General features: G+C 42.1%; 2 protein-coding genes across 2 annotated transcripts in view; one reads left to right on the top strand and one right to left on the bottom strand.

The window, feature by feature from the left end:
• Positions 1 to 22,640, bottom strand: part of ermp1 (endoplasmic reticulum metallopeptidase 1) — a 133,434-nt gene that overhangs the window by 66,306 nt on the left and 44,488 nt on the right. The window lies entirely within an intron of this gene.
• The window catches only part of ric1 (RIC1 homolog, RAB6A GEF complex partner 1), a 53,906-nt gene that overhangs the window by 17,222 nt on the left and 14,044 nt on the right, over positions 1 to 22,640 (top strand). The window contains exons 3-11 of the mRNA XM_078288286.1: positions 11,864 to 11,943; positions 13,096 to 13,203; positions 15,738 to 15,883; positions 16,380 to 16,516; positions 19,000 to 19,091; positions 20,478 to 20,566; positions 21,268 to 21,412; positions 21,537 to 21,585; positions 22,457 to 22,636. Of these exons, the coding sequence (XP_078144412.1) occupies positions 11,864 to 11,943; positions 13,096 to 13,203; positions 15,738 to 15,883; positions 16,380 to 16,516; positions 19,000 to 19,091; positions 20,478 to 20,566; positions 21,268 to 21,412; positions 21,537 to 21,585; positions 22,457 to 22,636 (1,026 nt within the window). The remainder of the gene's footprint in view (positions 1 to 11,863; positions 11,944 to 13,095; positions 13,204 to 15,737; positions 15,884 to 16,379; positions 16,517 to 18,999; positions 19,092 to 20,477; positions 20,567 to 21,267; positions 21,413 to 21,536; positions 21,586 to 22,456; positions 22,637 to 22,640) is intronic.

Here is a 22,640-nt window from a genome sequence, read left to right as displayed (position 1 = left end):
TCACCTCTAACCACAAGTCAAGAACGTGCAGCTAAGATGACGGAGAGAAGGAAGTGTCTGGTTGAGTAATCTCACACAAGGCAAGTGGCCGAGTCAGCAGATGACTCAATCAGCCTCCGCAGGACATGTGATCAGGAACACACAGGACAACCGCCAAGACCCAGATCAGAAGCAGACAGCATCAAAACAAACCACACGCACGCAAATGATTCATTCATATGCGAGTCTACTGCAGAAATGTAGGCTACTGCTGTGTGTGTGTGTGTGTTGGCGCACGCGTGTGAACCGTCTGAGATCTAAAACATGTTTGCACTTGAACATTTCCAAGTTTATTAACAAACATTTTTATGTGGAATGCATAATTATAACCAATTTACATTTCATCATGTCACAGACTGAGACTCATATGGCTATCGCTAGCTAAATTTAGGTTATATTCCAGTGTGTAGACCAGACCTACCTATCTAGCGTAGGAGTTAGTGGCTTGAATAACACTTGGCATGATGCTACTGCACCGTCATCCACATCATATTACAAGACCAGGATTTTTCCCGTTCAAGTGTTTGTGCACGGCAGCTACAGCGATGGTCTGCCGTTTCAGCTTTGCACAGGGAACAAAGCACCATATTATTTGGTTTCTCTTTATTCTTTGGATGATCTGGCTCAGAGCTTTTGGGAATTCTCATACATTTGGAGGGTCGGCATGTTGCAGCACACATTTAGAACGAAACAACAAATTTGTGATGTAATTGGTGACATTAACGAATTGTTGCAGCTATATATTTTACTTCACTTTTCATCTAATAGGCCCACATCAAGTCCAGTTAATCCTACATTTCGTAGCCCAGGAAATGCTATCAAGGACAGGAGCTGCTGTACAGAAGTCAGCGTGGGAGAGGGCAGAGATTGTTTCTCCCAAAACATCACTGTTTGTCCTTCGAGTGATTGTGCTTACACATCAGGTGCTGATAGGAGTCACCACAACACACACAGGTGTGCTTTCAGCAAGGCACAGTTAATCCTGCAGAGTGTTCAGAGCAGAAATGCATTTGGATGCCCCAAGAGAGGGAAGTGTAGGAACAAAATTTATGCTCTGGTCAGAAATGCGCTTAAAAGTTCATATAATGCCCCAGAAATTGGGATTTAGGGGCGTGGGGGTGTAGGGCCCGTGGGAAAAACAAAGGATAGAAATTGGAAAAGTACACCTAAGTGGGCATTGCAGTTCTTGCATTCATGGTGTTGATGAAAGTGCCTCATAAATGTCCTTCAAATAAGTAACAAAAAAGCACTCCAGAGAAAAAAAGCAAATTTCCTACAGCGGGTGGCATGCCTCCTTTAGAGCAGCTGTTGTGATTCATTTAAAGTAGTTAATGCATAACCTTGTTTATTCAAAACCTCAAACTGACCAGTCTGCTGTCCAACAAGAATAATGAACAGAAATGTGGCAAAATGAAAGTATATGATCAAAGAAACAGCAGAAGACAGAGGTTTGTGTGTATAATTGAGTATATGAGCCAGTTTTCCCAAAGGGGTCGTTAAAATCTTGTGTCGGGTAAAAGAAATGCAGTTCATAACTTCCTGTACTCAAACATTTAGCTTAAAAATGACAAGGGGCCAAGACGGGAGAACATCTCTTTAAAATATTGGCATGATGACCTCTCTCTCTCTCTCTCTCTCGCTCTCTCTCTCTCTCTCTCTCTCTCTCTCTCTCTCTCTCTCTCTCTCTCTCTCTCTCTCTCAGTCCCTCCCTCCATCTCTACCTCTTACAGTGAGGCCAAAGTACACATGAATGAATGCTGTGAATGTGTCTGGGAAAGCAATAACTCAAGCCCAGTCCCGGGCCCAACCAGCCAAACACAACAGGGAGCAGGTGCGGGAGTTAAAAATACCAGAGCACACACTCTCTCTCTCTCTCTCTCTCACTCACTCTCTCTCTCTCTCTCTCTCTCTCTCACTTCCTGGGCTCTGGCTTGGTTCTGGTTCCTCACCGGTGAAAAATGTATTGAAATGTCATGTGGGGGGACCTGGATGCAGTCTGAGTGTGAGGGTGTGTGTGTGTGTGTGTGTGTGTGTGTGTGTGTGTGTGTGTGCGCGCGCTCACAGTTCATGTGTGTGTGGCAAAAAATGTTTATTTCTCATTCACACAATGTCTGTCATTCCCAGCAGAAATCCCTATTCCATGCAAACATTATTGCATAAGTCGTAGGCCGCATGTGGGCCGCAGCTGTAACTGTAACGAAGCTTTCATACTCACATAATCCTTTAGTCCCTGACGATTAACTCAACTTTGATACTCTCATTTAATCATCTCTCATTTGCCCCATGGGAGGGTTTGCCTGTTTTTTTATTTTTTTTATTTGTCAGCTTATTTTTCATTGTGGTTTTTCTGTTTTTATTTTTTCTAGCCCCCAAGTTGACATCCCCAGGGATCAGTTTTCAAACAAATTAAATCCTGCTGGAGAACAAGTAGAGACTGTCTTCTTCAGCTATCTTTGTTGAGTCTCGACAAGTAGCAAGTCAGAATCAAACAGGAAATGTATAGGCAGTAGCTTGGTTAAATTTTAGGTAACTGAAGATGCAAGCACCTGCCTTTGTTTCACTTTGTCTTCCCACAACATGCAGTGGAGGCCAAGTCATACTGAGATCTGTTGACTAGCAGCTTTTAACTGCCTGTAACACCTCTTGTTACTCCAGTGACTAATAGTCTCAGTTTCGTATTGAATAATTTGCTGAAATTGTTATCAGTTTATTACTAAGCGCTTTTAGCTGCATAAACAACTGGCAAAGCTTTTCATGCTTTCTGTAAACTAGGCATTCTCAAACGTTCACCTGAAAAAAAGAAACAAGCATTCTGGAGTTTAACATTAGTTGCTGTAGATGAGGGATGCACCAATCACGTTATTTGTCTTCTCTTGTACTTCATTATTTCATTGCTAATTGAAATGATGCAGTCTACCCATGACTTTCTACGAACAACTGCACATCATGTAAAAGTGAACAAAACAGCATAAACAGTAAACTTTCAATACAGCACTGTGCTTAACAGATTGTCCTTATGCTTGCACGACATTGCTCGCCTTACTGTGTAAATTAATTTGTTTTTATAGAAAGGTAGTTATTACATGTTAGTGGGTGCTTGATGACTGGTTATGTTTTCTCACCTCTTGCCACTGGTATCGCATGGAAAATGTTTTTATTGAGGTAGCATAGACAACGCCTTCTGTCCTACTCATTGAACTGTTGTTAATCACTTTGCAACAGACGGGCCCATTCTCTATTGAAAAATAAAAAGCCGTATTCAATTACTGTCAAAAGGCACATGAGCATAGGCTAAATAATGAATGGCCTATAATGTGATCGGGCAGTTGAGACCGCGCTCGGCTGATCCTCGATGACCCATTTAGAACATTTATTGGCCAATTATGATCAGTGGCATATTGATCGCTGCGTTCCTACTGTAGACTGCTCTAATAAGAGAAATATGCGCCCACTCAGCGTCCTGTCAGTAATAATCACAGTCCATATGAATAACTAAGACACCGCACTGACAACAGCTATGGTTCACAGTGTGGAAACAAGTTTGCATTTTGCCATGGCGATTTATTTTCAGCGAAAGGTCTGTGTGTTTGCATTCACACCACACAAAGAAAATCACACAGTTTGGGTATTTCCACTCAGTAACCTCTTAAACACACACACACACACACACACGCTCAGGGAAAAAACAGCTGACTCAAGCTGCTATGTCAGGATCCAGATAGAATTTACATTCCAGAGGCATAGCATGAGACAGATGGCTGAGATTGACCACTTCTCTCCCTCCTAACTTCCACCTTCCCTAGTAGCAAACAGGCTCCAAGTATTCCTCCTCACCTCAAGCGGCCTCTCCAGACATTTTGACATAAAAAAAATGCCCTTGGAATTCAGTCTTGATTCTCTGTTCTTCTGAGGGAAAAAGTTTAACTTTTCAAGTCCAATGTCTGCATACAAATATTCATGAACGTCTAGCAGGATGACTAGCTGCTAGTTTGTTTTTTTCTCTGAGAAGCCCTAGCAAACTTTCCCCCCCTTGGTAGTATTCTAGTATAATTGCAGGCTGCAGAGACTTGGAGAAGGGGACTGCGGCACAGTAAAGGCCATATGTGCCCAGGCAGTAGCCTTCACTACAACTACCAGCTGTTTACCAGATGTTTGGCTGCTCACACACCCTCCAGACCTAGGGGCTAACGTAATCACCCTCCTAAACCATGGCTAGCTCTATCTTTAGCTCTGTGTTTGTGTGTGTGAGAGAGAGAGAGAGAGAGAGAGAGAGGGAGAGATGAGGAGAGACAGAGTTGTTTGTGTGGCAGGAGTTTAGAAAGGATGGAGTTCTTCAAACGGGGGAAATACTTTTCGCCATTTAATTCTTTTTCTGTGTGTCTTGGTTTCTGTCCGAGGCCAGAGTGTTCCCTCTCTGTTTTTAGACTCTCAGTCAGCAGCACTCCAGGAATAAAAAATGAGAACTTCATGCACAGTACAATCAAAATTGCTATCAAGTACATTTTTCATTTTACTTGATGCAGACCATAATTAGGTGTATATATAAGTATAAGTAATTAGCTGATGTAAAAATAAGCATAAAAAGTAAAAAGGATAAAGTAAGAAGCATTATAAAGTGAGTGTACCAGGGTTTTGTCTGGCTTTTGATAGTGAATGGTAACATCAGTAATTGTGTAAAATTCACTGGGGGTTGGTAGGGCGGAAGACGTTTCAAGATCTCAAAAAAAAACCCTCCTACCAGTTTCCACGGTAGAAAGAAGTTTTAAAATCCACATTTTCTGGAGCATTTCAAGGATTTTGTGGACAAATGCGCACCTTTTGTGGATATATTCTCACACACACACACACAGATACGTACAGATCTGATGTTATGTCTTGTTGGAGAGACTGAGTAACTGTTCACCTCACAGAAATAGTTACTTCTAATCAATTCTAATACATTTTCTGCAATGATGTTTTTTGCTTCTGTATGTTTTTGTAGTATTGTATTGTCAATTTTCCCAACAGAGATAAATAAGGCATCTACTTGTACCTACCTACTTACCGACTAGGATGGATAAATAGAGCATTGCACCTAGAATGAACTCTCTAGAAGAATAGACGGATGGTAATGATGGAGAGAAAGACCAGATGTCTTTAGTCTTTTCATGTTTCAGTCAGGACTACTTGACAGCAGAGTCAGACAGCCACCTCCTAACCACATCCAGTAAGACAGTGCAGTTGATGCCTATCTCACCTCTGCATACCGACACTGCATGCAGGCTTTATCAACATCTATGATTAATTGTGTTCAGTTGTGAATCATGCATGTATTTCTGACTAATATCTGAAGTGCATGTAACCCCTTCAGAGAACCACTACAGATATCCACAACCCCATGTGTGTGGCCTATGCAAAGCCGTTTAAACGCGCAAAACACAGAGGGTTAAACTGGCCATCACCCCGTCTACAACTTTCTGCTGACTTGCCACTTTCCCTGCAGAACCCATAGTCTTTCATTCTACATGCAAGCCTGAACAAGCTCTTTTTTTCTTTTCTTTCCGTGTTTGTGTTTTTACAGCAATGCCTCAATCCTTTGATGTTGCTTTAGGTCAAAGTGGTAATGGTTAGCCTAAATATTATAGATGGGCCAACTGACAAAGGGAAGGAGGTGTTACACAAGAGGAGTAGAGGTCCTGTCTTGAGTCGGATAATTATCACAAGATCTACTATGCGCCCGTCCTGTACCAGTTATTATCTCCTATGGAATTTGGATTGAAAGGAGACCTGCACCCTGCCGGCTGTGACAGAGTCCTGCAGACGTGGGACGCATCTCAATTGTGGCTTCCATCCCTTTATCTCCCGGTTCCTTTTATCCACAGGTTTTTCACTGATCTGACAAGACAAGGTGAAGTAAACTTAATCATAGAGCCATGAAAGGATGAATGGGCCTGTGAATGCTTTCATGTATCTAGCGCTATCAAACCACAGATGAAAGGGGAGAGATGTTGAGAGAGAGAGATACTTAAGACTGCTGAAGTTCCTCCCAGGTTGCCAAATAGTGTTCACACCCCTCCCCCGCTTCTCTTTTATGCTTTAATGAGATTCCCTGCCTACCGTAAACGACATGCCTTTGAAGGTACAGTAGCTGGCTAGTCACACTCACATTTCCTTTCTGCGCCCCCCCCTCCTCTGGGAATAAAGCCATGTGGGAAGAATATGTGGTTTCTGTGGGAAGGTCCTGGCATTCACACAGTTGAAGATTTAGCTTTGACAGGACTTTTAAGTTTGTGATGTGTCAGATCTCCTTCCCATGTTGTTGTGAAGAGCATTAATTGTAATTGCTTATGCGCAAGATATTTCTAAAATATATGTAGTTGGCTTCATTTCTCTCAGCACATTGGACCTTTTCCAACTTGGGGCTTATGAATGACTTCCAATAGCCTTATATTTAGTTGTTTTTTTACCCCCATATTGTAGCTTTGAAAATAAATACATATAAACATGGATTTTTATTTGTAAATGCATACATCAACTAGAATCCCTTCCCTTGCACTCCAGTTGGCATTCAGTTGAATTCCTGAGTTCATACTTTTAATACTTCCTATTGCTACTCTGCCTTCCCAGATTCTGGTCTGCATCCTGTCAGCTCCACTGTACAGAGGCTCTGCAGTAGGAATTAGTTACACATTGCCAATGAATCTTGTAACGGTTTCAAATGCTCAACCTCTGATCAATCTCAGTGCTTGAAGCTCAGTAACAACAAACACACATTCTCCCTTTTCTTCCATCTCTCTCTTTACCTTAAAAAGCACATTGTTTTATCTTATCTGTACACATTTGCATTGTTTATTTCTTTTGTGCAAACAATCTAAACTGTAATGTAAACTACATGTTAAGTTTAGAACAACAGCACTTGGGTGTGCTGAATACAGTTTTCCAGCTTTTTGTTGTGAAGGATTATGATCCAAAGGTCCAGTTCACTACACTGATAACTAGTGAATTTGCGTGTGTGTGTGTGTGTGTGTAGTGTCTGCATGTGTGTGAAAGGGATTCCCTGTACCAGTTCAATCTACAATGATAGATAATGGGAGGCAGGACATGTGTAACCTATAGATCACAACAATGCTATGTATAACATATGTTTCAATGCTACTACTTCAGATATGCAAAGTACTTTCATATTTCTACTGCAGGAGGATGTCAGGCTGCAATAACTAGGCCACTGTAGAGAGACAGTGCCCTGCTGTGATCATCTGTACTATATATAGTGCTAACGTGAATATGATGAACTGGCTCTTTTTGTAGATATGTATCTCTCTGCAACTTCAGTGCACAATGAGTTTATACAGCAACCTGAAGTCAATGTTATAGTGAAACGGTGTCCTAAGTCTAATAATCCCACTGTCTTTCATTGAGACCGTGAATTCAACTCCAGCAGTTATGATCAACAGTGTTTCATTTGTTGTATATTTGTTCCTCACAGCCCACTATTTTAACTACATTAATTTTCTTAATTATCCTTTGACAAGCCCCATCCCTGTAGAAGGAAATATTGCCCATCTTTGCTGCCTTAATGTGTTGCCCTTGTCTCATTCCCCTTCCCCATAATGCCGATCGACTGTTTCTTAAGAGATCTGAAATGTATGACAATCACGTACATTTCAAGGATAGAGTATTTCAATCCAAATTGTTTGTTTGATCAGGAAAGCTTGTTGGCTTCCCACAGCATGAAAACTAGTTGAGCTTAAGTCATCTTATCAACTGCACAGTCAGCCTTTTCTGTTATCTCATTCATCTTTACCCTGGCAGCAGCAGCTGTCGTAAAAAAAAAAAAAAAAGACCTTATTAATATATCACAAGCTTGGAAATCCAGGTGTGTCATGCATATAACTGATGTGAGACCCAGATAATTTCTTGTAAATTTAAAAGATGCATGCAGGAAACCACATTTAGGAGGGTGAGGTTGGTCTCACAGATTAATTGCATGTTTATGGATTGTTAGAGTGTGTGATTTAGATAAGGAAAGACTTATGGAGATGGTGCTTCGATGCGCACATGTGCAGTGTTTGTCAGGCCAGCAATAGCATGGAAAGCTCTTTTTATTAGAGTATGTTCTACTGCAGAATATGGGAATTTGACCTGTTATGGTGCCAGCTTAATGAAGTCATCCACCATATTTGGGAAGGTATGGCAGAAGGATGGCTGTGATATGCCGCCCCGGTCACTTATCTCCCTCTGGAGCGTCTCGGTGGCTTGGAAAGCGAGAGCAGACGGCACCTGGACATGTGGAGCGACAGGCTGGGACCTTTTTGTTCTGCTCAGTTGTGTCTGCAGGGTGTTGGAGAGATCCAGGAGGATTGCCCTTGGTAGTCTTCATCGCTCTCAGGTGGCTGCACGGTCCCTAAAGACACGCTCTCTTCTCAAGGCCGCGCTAATAACAGCAAATGTGCCATTGTCGGGTTTGGCTGCACGCTTGTAGGTATTTATAACGTAATTCGTCACCTTGATCAGTCAGCAACTTCATATAGCTTTGTTATTACGGGTATTATCAGTAGCATAGGCTTACAAATGCATTCATACACATTTTGTTGTTAATATTAGGTCTGTAACTACTCAGTGACTTTGCACAAAGAATAAAAAGACAAAAGTAGAAATCTCTTCAGTGTAGATTTTGATCATACCAAAGAACAAATTCAGATTCATTCAAATTCATTCAATATCTGAGCAACAATCTTTGCTCCCAACTTTTCAAAATTGTTTAAATTTGGCTTGTTCCGCTAATTGTACAGTCCTTCTTCTAGGTTTGATGTATCTGTGTGCATGGGTGTGTACGCGCGTGTGTGTGTAAGAGAGAGAGTGCTGAAAGTGAGCTCCACTGTGACAGTCATGTCCTAAAGCAATTGATGTCTTTCAACAGTAAAAAGCATGTGTTTGGAGAGGGTTAAAAGAACAGTTAACACCGAAATGAAGTCAATATTAGTCGAAACTATTGAAGTGATGGGGCCGGTTGTTTAGAGTTCCAAAATGGGGCATAAAATGACCATCAAATTTCTCTAACAGAACTGCTCCTTTAAAGCTTTTAACATTTTGCCACATCTCTTACTTTATTCTTGGAAATGGCCACAATACCATTTCACTTCCACTAGTGTAGAAGAACCTGAAATGATACCAATTCATCAAAATGACTCACTAAATAATGTTTTCAACCCCTACATGGATTTGAAGTGTTTCTTTTCAAAACAAGATCCGCACCATTTGAAGAACCCACTGCCCTTTTATCCTGGAATATTTTTCAAACTTTGTATTGCTCTCTTCACCTTGTCTGAAACGACAAAAACATTTGTGGCACAATCTTCTGATTTGCTGACTCTTTTTTTAAATACATCTTAAGCGTGTTGTAATGTCTTTGTCCAACAGTGATTGGTCTTTCCCTGAGTGCGGAGCTCCAAGGCTGCTGATGGGTTTAGCAGGCCGGCGTTTGGCTCGCTCTCCTCTCTCTGGCTGTTGCTGCTCTTTTCTAGCCAAGCTTCCTGTTGCTCCGTCCAGCATGCCAGTCGCAGCTCCACTCTCCTTGGCTCCGCTCTCTTTCTGGTTTGGGTCCCGGTGCTACGTTGGCCTGCCTGCCACCAGCGGCACTGTCACCACACTGGAAATGTCAAGGGTTACTCCAGGACGCTGCCACCGGCTATTGGCAACGATCCCACACAACGAAGCCTAACTGGACGTTACACAGTAGAGTTAATAGCAGAACCGTGGTTTGTATGTTGAATAACTTTGGTTCTCGGCGGATCTGTAGTGCAAAAGAAGGCTTTTAATGTGCAGCCGTTGTGAAACCATGACACATTATTACTGACAGTGGAGTCTAGATCAAGTGTTGTCTCATCTTTCAGTCCTCAGGCTCAGTTTCAGCAGTTTCCCTGACAGCGCTTTGTGTTTGCTGGTGCGTGTGTGTGTGTGTGTGTATTTGGGATTTCCACAAAGTATATGGGCTACAGATCTTCGTTGTGCTAATCTTTTATTTAATCAGGTACTCATTGAGATTAAGATCCCTTTCCAAGAGAGAACCGAGAAGAAAAAACATTCATAAAATTGACAAAGAAAATATACAAACAACTCAGTCACACATTCCAGCAACATACAGAGGGGACACAAACACTGTAGAGAATGTGAGATAATCGTTGAGTTGGACAAGAAATTCTAATTTCAAAGTGCTTTGCAGTCTCTTCCATTGATAAGGTGCATAGTACCAGAAAGCAGTCTGGCCACAGTTTAGAATGTATGCGTGGGGTATTTAACACTAACCAGTCCTGTGATCCATAATAAATGGATTTAAAAGTCAGAGATGTGAGGTACAGCGGTGGCTTCAGAGGTAGAGCCCCATGGATAAATATAGTACAGTACATTTCCCTTCTTGTCATTAAAGACCTGCCAACTTTTTGACTCACAATGGTGAATGTGAAATTTATTTCCTGTAATAAAATGCAAGGCACTGTAGCAAACTTCAGTCAGTTGCTTTAAAGTAGAAGGGACAGCATGCAAATACCAAATGTCTCCTGCTTTGTGGCTGCACAGAAATCATTTTTGTCTTCAGCTTTTTGGGCAAGGTATCCCACATGGGTCTTGGATGATAATCTATTAGCTAGCCATATTCCAAGGTATTTGTATGATTGTACAAGTTCAATGTTTAGTGTATGGATACCAAGATACCAAGTGGGAGTAGGAGTCAAAGTGAATATCAGAAATTAGCTTTTTATGTTTTTTTTGTGATGAGAGATAACTAGAGAGCATCAGAGGCAGTCTGGTAATCTAGCCTGGAGCGGAGCATGTGGCATACAAGATGCTATCATCAGCGTAAAAATAGACATTAGGATGCTTATCAGTTAATAGTCTGAAGAGAAGTCGCTCATGACTGTTGGGGACTAGAGAGTTCCTTTGTCAGGTCATTACCAGGGTGGTATGGCAATGCTTCCTTTGCACAAGAATGTTTTGTTAACCATGGGACTGACTATGTTGCAGATATTAGTCTTCATAGGGTTCGCTCAGGAGATATTGCTAGCAAAAAAAGTGAGTCACAAATGAAAGTATTATCATTGTGGGAATTTACCTCCAGGTAACCAACGATGATTAGAAAGTCCTATTCTATTATATAAATCTAGGTGGCCGGTGAAACAGTGAAAGTGGCTGCTGATCTTTGCATTGTAGCTGCTACTGAGGCAAGTGGATAAAAAATAGTTTCCTGCTGTGGGTATCATCCTTTATTTATAATGCAGCAGGCCTTGGAAACTGCTGATTAAGCTAATGGTAGCCATCAGTGACAAGAGAGGGGACCTGTCTGAGTCTGTCTGGATGAAACAAGACACCATCACCACAAACACTCACCTATCCATCAGCACCACACTCAGCCATTAGCACACTGAGTATCACTCTCCATCTATCTTTCCGTCCATCTGAGATCTGAGATGGCTATATTAGGTACAATACAATACAATGTTTTCATTTACCCATAAACTCTCTCTCTCTTCCTCTCCCTCACTGTATTTCTCTCTCATTCTCTGAAAAGGCAATACTGGGTGACCATGCAGTTTTGTTGATGTTATTTTACCGATAAATCCTTGTTTCTTTTTTAATTTCCATTCTCTCTCTCTTATAATTACTCATCCCTCTGCCCCTCTCTCTCTCTCTCTCTCTCTCTCTCTCTCTCTGCAAAGGTAATATTTGAAGAGTTATTTTGTGTTCTCTCTCTCTCTCTCTCTCTCTCTCTCTCTCTCTCTGATGATAGAATATTGAGTGAACAAACATATGATGTGTTTTTTTAATGGTAATCCTGCCTCTCTGTCTTCAGGCTGCCAAAGGCTACATCCTCTTGTTTGACGTCCTGGGTGGAGGGGATGACAAGTACCTCTATGAGCCAGTCTACCCAAAGTAAGACGCACACAAAGACACACACACACACACACACACACACACACACACACACACACACACAAAGGAGGGTAAACACTTGGTTCAAAAGTGAGCAGGAGAGGTGAAGCTGTAGCTCAACTTAGAGCACAGAGGCTACAGCGTTCAAAAGGCATTTGTGTCGTACCTTTACAACTGGCTCTGAGGTGTGTGTGTGTGTGTGTGTGTGTGTGTGTAAATGGACCTGACTATATGACTCACACAAGCAGTATAACCTCCAGCTGAGGTGAGGCTAGACTACGTCATCACACAGCGATCAAAGGATGACGAGAAAGAGAGAGTCTGACTCAAGGTGGATGTTAGGTTTCTCCATACAATCACACAAAGGTCTTGCTTTGCACTAGAACAAGTTAGATAAACAATTAGGCCGAATGCTGCACCTGACGCAGCCATTTGTATGCATGTATGTATGCCTTGTGGGCGATGTGTTTGGCTAATCCTCAAAAAAGATACTTTGAAATTTTTAATTTTAGCCTGTTATTTTCAGTCTGTGTCACACGCACATTTTCTCACATAATGTGACAAATCCCCGGGGATGAAAAATAACAGGCTGAACTTGAAAATGTGAAGGTGTTTCTTTACCTATTGCTTCAGTTTCTCTGCTCTCCAAGCCTTGGGCGTGCACTCCTTCTCATCTGAAAACCATACCCTCAGAGAGAGCATTCTGCATTAGATATGATCTGTGCTGTGTAATGTTATCAGATCAGTGTCATGGCCCGCATTAAAGTTGCTTAACCCACCTATACTTATCTAGCTACTAGCTGATGTATATGCTCTGAAAAAGGAAAAAGGCATGTCTGCACACAGCCACCTCATGTTGAACACAAGCTTTGTATTTTTCAAGCCACCATATTGTGTGTGTGCATGTGTGTGTGTGTGTGTGTGTGTGTGTGTGTGTGTGTGTGTTGCGCATTCCTAGACAATATAGCAGCAGAGGTGGGGCAAGTCTGGGCTTATTGAGTGAACCTTTTGCAGCCTATGAGTCGGGAAAAAAAACCTACTTGCTACACACACATAGCCACCAGGTTATACTGTATATTGTAGATTTCAGTACTTTTCCCCTTTCATTAATAAAACTGACCCATGGATTTGTATGTGTGTGTTTGTGCACAGAGGGAGTCCTCGTGTGAAGGTGACCCCGGGTTATAAGGAGGAGCAATGTGCCCCAGCGCTCTCTCTGGAGATGAAGAAACCTGTGGATCTGGAGGCTCCCATCACCAGGTAGACACTCTGTCTGTCTCTCTGTTTGTCGGTCTCTTCTTGTGTCTGTCTGTCTGTCTGCCTGTCTGCCTCTCCCTAGACACTCACCGTCACTCTCGGACTTGTATGCATAATCACGCACATGCACAGACAGATGCACATAGATATTGACTTACCAAAAGCTACACTCCCTGTGTATCTCTTAATACAAGTATTTTTGTAACCTAAACGGGATCGCCATGAATCGTGTTTGTTTTTCTACCCTGTCCTGGTGCAGAGCTTCACCACTGTGTATATTTTTATGTGCATGGATTTCCTCCCCTTCTCAAATCACTAATTTGAGGTTTTGCAAATTACACACAAGCAAGCTGCCTCACATTTAAGTCTCTGAAAACTGCAAAACTCAAAACAAAATCTGTGTGATTTTAACATATGGGCTTGCAATTTAATACCCATTGGTACATTGGTATTGATTTATAAGTTTTGTGCCTTATAATCCTTACGCCTTGCTCTGAGCTCTGAGCTCTGAGCTCATCGCTCTACATCTACACCCAGTCTACATCTGGTTTGGTTTTGTTCTCACAGTTGGACAGTAGAAATTCAAGGAATTTCCATTGTAGTTGTGGCTGTTAGCAGTGACCCGCTCTTGGTATTTGTTAAGGGTGTTTGTCCCAGAGTAAATGGCTTGAACAATCCTTCTCCTCCTCTCGTGGAAAGCCGGTATTGGGGGTGAGAGATGGCTGGGGTGCAATGAGCAGCTAAGCTCTGCCGTTCTGCTCAGTTACAGATAAAGGGGAGAGCAGAGAGGAAAAACATGATTCTGCAGAGATAGAGGGGGTGACGAAAGAAGTGAGTGTTGGACAGATGATTAGGGATTGATGGAAGGATTTAGTGTTGATTGCTTGAAGGAAGGAAGGAATGTTTTTGGCTAGAGCGCTACCTAGATGTTAGGAGTGTTGACCAGAGTTCAGTTGATTACAGTCAGCCCCATACACATTGTTTTGTGGTCCTGACACCAGACATCAACACAGGACAGTGTTTATTCAGACAATATCAAAACATTTTGTACCAGAATTTAATCTCACCATGTCTTTAAGCTTTAAGTGCTGCTGTGAGATTTATTTTATCCTATCAACTCCACTGACAGAGGTAAACATTAGGACTTGCTTGTCGTTTTACCCCATCACTACACTTTGTTTGTTGTCTTTGTCTGTTGTATTTCACAGTCAGCTACGGAAAATGAGAATAGGATAACGTTTTTTGTATTTGTCCCTTGGCTTTCCTTTAGCAGGCTTGTTACCATTATTACCATTGCAGCTAGTGGTATCTATTAGTTTGAATGAGGAATGCTAACAATGCTAACATGCCACTTCCAGAAACTTGTCCCCAAATTGCAGTAAACCTGGTGAAGAAAAATAATAGTAAAATTCAAATGTCAAGGTCTCCTCGTGGCCAAAGAACAACACAGCGGCCTGGAAGATAAGAGCCAGCACTTGCCGTTCCTTTTTCCTCTTTTATCATGGTTTCTGTCTTTGTTCCTCAATTCAATTCTTCTTAGGCTGACTTTTATTCTATCCTTTTTCCTTCCCTAATATCAACGCTACATCCTCCAGCTCAACTTCTTTATTTGCTGAGTGACAAGAGCTGTTTCCACTCTCTTTGTCTGTCATTTGTTCATCTTGTACTCCTCGGCTCTGTCTTTCTCTTTCTTGTTTTCACTGTCTGTCACGTCTCTCCCACTGTCTCCTCGGTTGACAAAGATTATTGGGTAGTCATTTGAATGTGAATGCTCTGTTGGTGTAGCGCAGGCACAGCTTGATTGTGGAGGAGACGAGTGGGTGACTCCTGCTGTTAAAGGATAAGGCCGGTGTTTTTTAATGCGTTGCTTACCGTCAACAAATCCTATGAAAAGTTTTCATAGGATTTGTTGACAGTAAGCAATGCATTAAAAAACACCGGCCTTATCCTTTAAACTGCTGTGAGTGGCTCCACAGTGGAGGACCACTCTGCTTTCTACAGCCTTTACTTCCCTTCATTTCTCTCCTTTCCTCCTGCTGCTTTCCTCCTCTTGGTGTCCCACTGTGCCATCGTCGGTCCTAGACCTCCCATGCCCCTTACTCTGTGGAAGACAATGCACTGCTTTATGGCTCCTGGACACACACACATACACACACACACGCACACACACACATGCACACAGTGTTGTTTGTTCCCTCATGTATTTGAAGACAGCGAGATACTTGGCACTGGCGGCTACATGGCCTCATCACAGCTGGCCAGCAAAACTTTGAGGCGTCACTCAGAAGACACAGCTGGATGATGACTAGTCCTCTGTTTTCTAACACTCTGCTGTTGTTATCTTGCTCCCACACTTCCTACCTGCCTTCCCCCCGCTACCTCTACCCGCTGTCTTTTACTCCTCTATCTCCTCCTCTCTTTCTGTCTGTTTTTGCTCTCTATACCCCGTTTTTCTGTCTCTCTCCCTTCCTCTGCCCCTTATCTGTCTCTCTTATCTCTCTCTCTCTCTCTCTCCCTCTCCCTCTCTCTCCCATCAGTCTGCAGTCCCTCCAGGAGGACTTGCTGGTGTGTACGGCAGACGGCTACCTCCATGTACTGCACTGGGACGGCCTAGGCAGCAACGGACGCAAGGCCATCAGCCTCACTACAATCCCCTTCTCACTGGACCTGCACTCTGCTCGAGGTTGGCACATACACAAGAGTGGACTCACACACACACACACACACACACACACACAAACACAGCAGGCCTGGTTCTGCTTCACAGTGTAAATAGAAACTGCACTTCACTTGCTAGTGGTAGAAAATGAATTCTAAATCATTTCTCAATAGGTGAATAACCTTGGCATGCCAAAGGCTTTTTACTGTTTGTGTTCTTTTGAAAATCCACAGCTTGAATTGAAAGTGAATTGCGCCTAGCTTGAGAACACACACACACACACACACACACACACACACACACACACACTAATGCATATACACAGGCAGCCACCGACACACATAAAAACACCCTTTTTCTCATCACATTAACATATTTAGGTTACATTGTTCCTGTTCCATTGCTGTTGCTTAGCTTGTTTTGTATTCCCTCGACAATCTTCAATATCTGATTACCTCTCCATAAGATGGAATACTTCTAACCTGTGTGTGTGTGTGTGTGTGTGTGTGTGTGTGAGTAGGTGGTCCGTCCCTGGACCTGGAGGGAGTGTATATCAGGTGTATGGAGTACTGTGTGACCCTGGACGGCTTTGCTGTGGTGCTGAGTGACGGACGTCTGGGCTTCATCACACCGCTCAGCAACACCATCACCGCAGATGTAAGGGCGCTCACAGACACACACACAGATTCACTGCTGATGTGAGGACACACACACACAAATAAAATATCTTATAAAAGAACAAATACGCAGGATTACAACTGATGTAAGGATATACAGTATATACATACACACAAATACGCACAAAGCACAGTACTTTACAGTATACAAAAGGCATTTCTTGTCTTTTTTTAAATTTATCTTTTATTTAATCAGTAGTCTCATTGGGATCGAGATGTCTTCTTCAAGAGAGACCTGAGAACAAAAAACATTCATAAAATTGCCAAAGAAAATACACAATACAATCCAGTCACTCATTCCAGCAGTCAAACAGTCAGCAACATAGATTATAAAACATATAACTCCATTATACAAAGCAATTACAAACCTCATCGGAAATCTCAGCTACCATTGCTTCAAAATCATTGAAGACATTCTAATTTCAAAGAGCTCTGCAGTCTTTTTCCATTTATAAGGTGCGTAGAACCAGAAACGGTCTGGCCAAGATCAGAATTTATGCTCAGATTATTTAACACTAACCAGTCCTGTCATCTGGTACCACGATTACTGCAATTGCAAGACAATGGAGAAGTGAAGCACGGGGGTAGGTTCAGAAGTAGAGCCTTATAGATAAATATAATACAGTGCATTTCCCTTGTTGTTGTTGGACTGGCAGGGTTTTTCCTGCATGGGGAAATTTTTGGCAGCCATTTCAAAGCCTTTTCATTTAGTGCCAAAGTGAAAAAAAAACAAGGAACTGAAAAACGAACTAAAAAACCCCAAAACATTACCTTGAATCTTTTGAATTTTGGTACAATGTGGCCATCTGACCAGCAGAGGGCATTACCTCAAACTCCGTATATGACTCTGTAGTTCGATAAAGCCTAGGTCAGACTACAAAACTGCTCCAATGTTGCCCTACGAGGGCAGTTCTGACTAGACGACTGGCCTGCCTGCTGTCCCGTTAGGAAGCTGTTCACACTAGGCGTCGGGGCAAAGATGGCCGTCACTCACATGAAGATGAGGGATCACACACCACTTGATGTTGTCATTCCAAAACATTTCAAGTTCACTGTAAATAAAATCACAAAATAGGCGTTCTATTATACTATCTATGTGAGTGGCGGTGGTTGTTACACATGATTTCTCTTCAGGTTCATTCTGTTTCTTCCTCCTTGACCTAAAATCCCATTGGCTACTGCCAGTGTCACTCTCAGGTTTCAGTCTTGGTCTTGAGTCTTGGACTGCTTCACAGCAGACGAGCCTGACCAGACTCAGCCCGACAAAATCAAACATTTTTGAAAAAAATCGCGGCAGGTCAAGCAACCAGAGTTGGCTGTCTTGAGTCCATTAAGCTTTACACTACAGGATCATCTGCGCCGACCGTCGGGCCAGAAGTCAGACCCTGGTCCGGCCTGAATCCGGGTGTTTACAGGTCCTGAAAAGGGCTTAACACTAGAAAGGCTGTGAGCTGACAAAACTGGACATTGAGATTTTAAATGTAGATATCTTAAACACTGGAAATCCAATGGTCTCATCCTTCCATGACTTTTTTCAAATGTTTGGGCTTTTAAGACCTGTGTCTTAAAAACCCAACTTGGAGAGTAAAGATGGAGTTTTTTTGCAATTTTCTCTCTACAAAATATCCCCATTCACTCCAGAACAAGGGGCTATCATTTATTCATTGGGTCATTAGATTGCTGTGGATACTGTAACGCTGATCGGTTTATTAGTGTCTTTGCTTGTCTTGAATTTCATTAGCAGTATTCAAAGCCCTAACAGTTCAGTTTTAGAGGGCTTAAAAATATTGCAGTTTCTTGTTGCACTGTTTAGTGACAGATCGGCCCAGTCATGCAGACCTGTACTCTGTTAGGTCAACATTTTCTTTTTTTCATTTTCATGTTCATTTCGGCGGTGACATTGGTCTTGTATTTCATTGTAAGTGGCATTAAAAAGATCTTAGATTTACCGTTATGAAACTCGAAGACAACCTGAAATTGGTACTGCTAATTCCATTAATATGCAAATTGATTCTCAAATTTTGGTCAGACAGGAGGGTTTTGAAATGAGACCATAGGTGTTTACGTCATTGACATCACCACCTTTCTGTAAAGGAAAAGCTTGTGCTGGTTTCCATACTGACAGAATGTCACCAGATATAAGTGTTAAATTACAAATGAAGTAGTCCAGTGATAATGTGGGCGCTAAGCCGCAGAAAACTTGGATCAAGATTATCCTCTCCTTCAGATTCTTACATTTAGGCTTATATCCTGAATTGCCCCTAGGGGATCAATAAAGTGCAATCTTATCTTATCTTGTCTTATTAAAGCTTAGTAAACTTAAGTGTATGTGACATGTTTAGAGGAGACCTTAATGTCAAGACTGGTAGCGGTTCACATCATACACACATTCAGTAATGTGTATTTTCTAATGGTTTCTAATGGTGTGTGTGTGTGTGTGTGTGTGTGTGTGTGTGTGTCCAGCAGCTGCAGGGCGTCTGGGCAGCAGATGTGACTGATGGCACCTGTGTGGCTGTCAACAACAAGTACAGACTGATGGCCTTTGGCTGTGCCAGGTACGTGTGTGTGTGTGTGTGTGTGTGTGTGCAACTTTCTGCCTGCGTCTCTTTCGATATATCTTTACAATACACTGTTGGGAAGACAATTTTTGTGTGTGTTTGTCTGCGTGCGTGTGTGTTAGAGATTGATTGGTGTTCATGCGGTGTGTGTGTCTAGTGTGAGAATCTGTCAGTCTGTGTTTGCCCAGGCTACCTAGTGTGTGCTTGTCAAGAACTCCTCATGGGTCGTGCAATCTGCCAGTTTGGCAGGACTTTCTCTTCCTCTCTTCGCTCCTCGCTCCCACTCTCCATCTTTATCGACATGCTTCACTTTCTTCATGTGCCTTTCTGTAACACACACACACACGCACACACACACACACAGCGATGCAGTTTTCCCTGTGATCACTGGTTATGTTATAAACATTATTATACAACAGTTAGTCAAGTCAAGTAATTTGATTGGACAGGAGGAATTCAATGAGTGCTGATATACAGTATAACAGCACCGGGACGTTTCACTATATGTATCCCTCCGCTGTACATGTGTTCTAATATAAACAGTTTCTGTGTTGCTTGGCAACACTTGGTAGTGGAATCCCGAGGGAACTGTTTTTGTTGGCGGAGATGAATAAAAGACAAAAATCATAATAGGTTGTCTCAAATTAAATAGCTTTGTTTGTAGAAGTGATGTATAAAAGCAATATCACACTCAACTTCGTGCTGTTATACTGTATATCAGCACTCCCTCTCCTGTGATTCTGCTTAACTATGCAGGCAATAAAGGAAGGTAGAGCCAATAATCCATCTGTCTAGCTGTACAGGGAAGAACAGAAAGCTGACTGGTCAAATAGAGCATCTTTCTTTCTTTTGTCTATTGAAAACTCCTTTTAAAACACATTTCCATATATCAGCATTGGTTCCTTTGGCATAGACTGTGATGATTTTATCACCTGAAAGAGCAAGGTAGTAATATGACAGTAGGCAGAGATTGAAGCAAGTAGAATTAAGCGATCAATTCCTATAATCACACATAGACAGGCAACGCAGATAATGAGCTGAGCCTTGTTGAGCTGTGTTGTTGGTATGGAGGTATGCAACATGTCAGTAATTGGTATGTGCATGTGTGTGTGTGTGCATATGTACGTGGAGTCAGCTATACAGACATGCAGGCAGTAGTACACACCACATAGAAACATAGCTTGGAGGAAGGCTATTGCAGAGTGACAAGTTATAGCCTTGGGCCACAGTAACCTGTACCAAGGCAGCATTCTGATGCTTTACGCAGCCTTTTTATGATATTATGTGTTTTTCTTTGCTTTGTAATGCAACAGTGGAAAGGTCATGACTGTGTGTGTGTGTGTGTGTGTGTGTGTGTGTGTGTGTGTGTTTTCTTTCTTCCAGTGGCTCGGTGCTGGTGTACATGATAGACACCACTACAGGATCCATGCAGCTCTCCCACAAACTGGAGCTCACCCCAAAACACTACCCAGGTATTACCCATGAGACAGGTTGCTCTCTCTCTCTCTCTCTCTCCTTCTCTCTCTTCTGCTCTCTGTCCGTCTCACTCTCTCGTACAACTAAACATACACACATTACACACATTACTCCTTAGTGTAACTCCCATAGCTTAAAGTGCGTGCGTGTTTCCCCTCAGTTCACCTCCATTACATTCAGTTCCCCATAATGGGATCTGATACCGCAGCTCCCCCTAGTGGGTGATGCGAGCATCCAAAAACTGAAACTGGTTGTTGTTCTGTTGTCTGTTAAATGAAGATCTTAGTGTTAAGATGCCGGGGAAAACCTGCCATGGTTAGTGATGGACACGTTGGTGTGTACGTCAAAGGAATACACACACAGGAAGCTTATTTTGACATTTAGCTGATCCTCATATTCAGAACATCTACAATAAATGCAAATTTTGAAATAGGGCTGAACTCCATTAGTTATTTTTTGTCTTTCTCTCAAAATCCTGTGTGAACTGAATAACACTATATTTGAGTTTTACAGAATCCCAACATATTTCCATATGTAATCTGGGCATCTTGCATACAATTCACTGGATATTTATCCATAGATAAGGAAATAGGCAGAAAGTGCAAAGATACACAACTCATTTTCACCAACAGTACAGCAATAAATAAAGCTATTATGAACTCTATTACATGCTTTTCTGAATTCTCCTCCTGCTCAGACATCTATAACAAGACAGGCGCGGTCAAGCTGATCTGCTGGTCACCAGACTACAGCGTTGCCATGGTTACATGGGAGTGTGGTGGCCTGTCGCTGTGGAGTGTCTTTGGAGCGCACCTTATCTGCACTCTGGGAGAGGACTTCGCGTGGGTGGACACACACACACACACACACACACACACACATTACACCTCATTTCATGCAAATTTATATTAATGTTAGTCTTTCTTCTTCTTCTTTTTCCCGTCTGTTTTTCTGTTTTTCGCTCAGGTATCGTTCTGATGGTACCAAGAAGGACCCCATTAAAATCAGCTCTATGGTGAGTCGGTTTATTTAACGCCATCCACCATTGAAGCAGACAGAGCCAAATGCGAGCCAAAGTGTTTATTTGAAACGTGTCCCACAGCAGGAGTTAAAATAATTACATCCCTCAGTTTGAAACACTGAAAAGTAATTAGAGGCAATTTAGGATTGCAGTTGTCTTCATTGGTGAGTAGGGTACTCACGACAGATAGTGACTTTTATTCATTCAGTCAGTTTCTGTTCAAACTTCAAAAAACAATTTCCATGAAAAGACTCTTGTACCCAGTCAATGAGGAGACAATTGATCATGCGTGCTGTACCATAAGCAAACAAATTGGAACATTTTTGAATTGATAGACTGAAAGGTCAATTGAATTCTATCCCTGTTATCAAGAAAGAGTAGGAATCCTAATCTACATCAGTGTTTTATTTCTGATAGCACCAGTTAAACTAATACTGGGAGTTTGACTCAATCATTCTACATTAGCACTCAAACAGACTTGATAAAGACAGGCGTGGTAAATATAAACCTCAGTCATGTTGACCTTCTCACTCATAAGGATCTGAAAGGGAAATGGCTCTCCCACCCTGACAATCTTAATAAATATCTGTTGTGGTCTCATTTAACAATATCCCCGTATGTGTTGAGCTTTGAAAGATGCTGAAATCCTAACCCAAAACTCTATTTGCAAATGAAACATTCATGCAAAATGTTTTTAAGGCTTAGTACTTTAAATGATTTTATTATGTATATTTAAAATTCTTTTTGCCCAAAATGGTAGATTTTTTTTCTTTTTGTAGGAAAATGTTAGCCTGTTCTGTATAAAATGCTTTGAAATGTCTAGTCATTGTGTCTGTAGTGAAACTCGCGTGTCGCCCCTCTGCAGAGCTGGGGAGCGGAGGGCTACCACCTGTGGGTGATCCCCTCCAAACAGGAGAGGAGGAGACAGGAGGAGCAGCAGGAGCAGCAGGAGGGGGAGACGATGGCACCTCCTCGCTCCTCACTGCAGGCTGGCATACTGCAGTTCCACTTCATCAAGAGCGCCCTCACTGTTAACCCCTGCACGGTGA

The sequence above is a fragment of the Centroberyx gerrardi genome, chromosome 2, assembly GCF_048128805.1.
Source record: "Centroberyx gerrardi isolate f3 chromosome 2, fCenGer3.hap1.cur.20231027, whole genome shotgun sequence".
Taxonomy (NCBI): domain Eukaryota; kingdom Metazoa; phylum Chordata; class Actinopteri; order Beryciformes; family Berycidae; genus Centroberyx; species Centroberyx gerrardi.
This window is presented reverse-complemented; position numbering and strand designations above follow the sequence as displayed.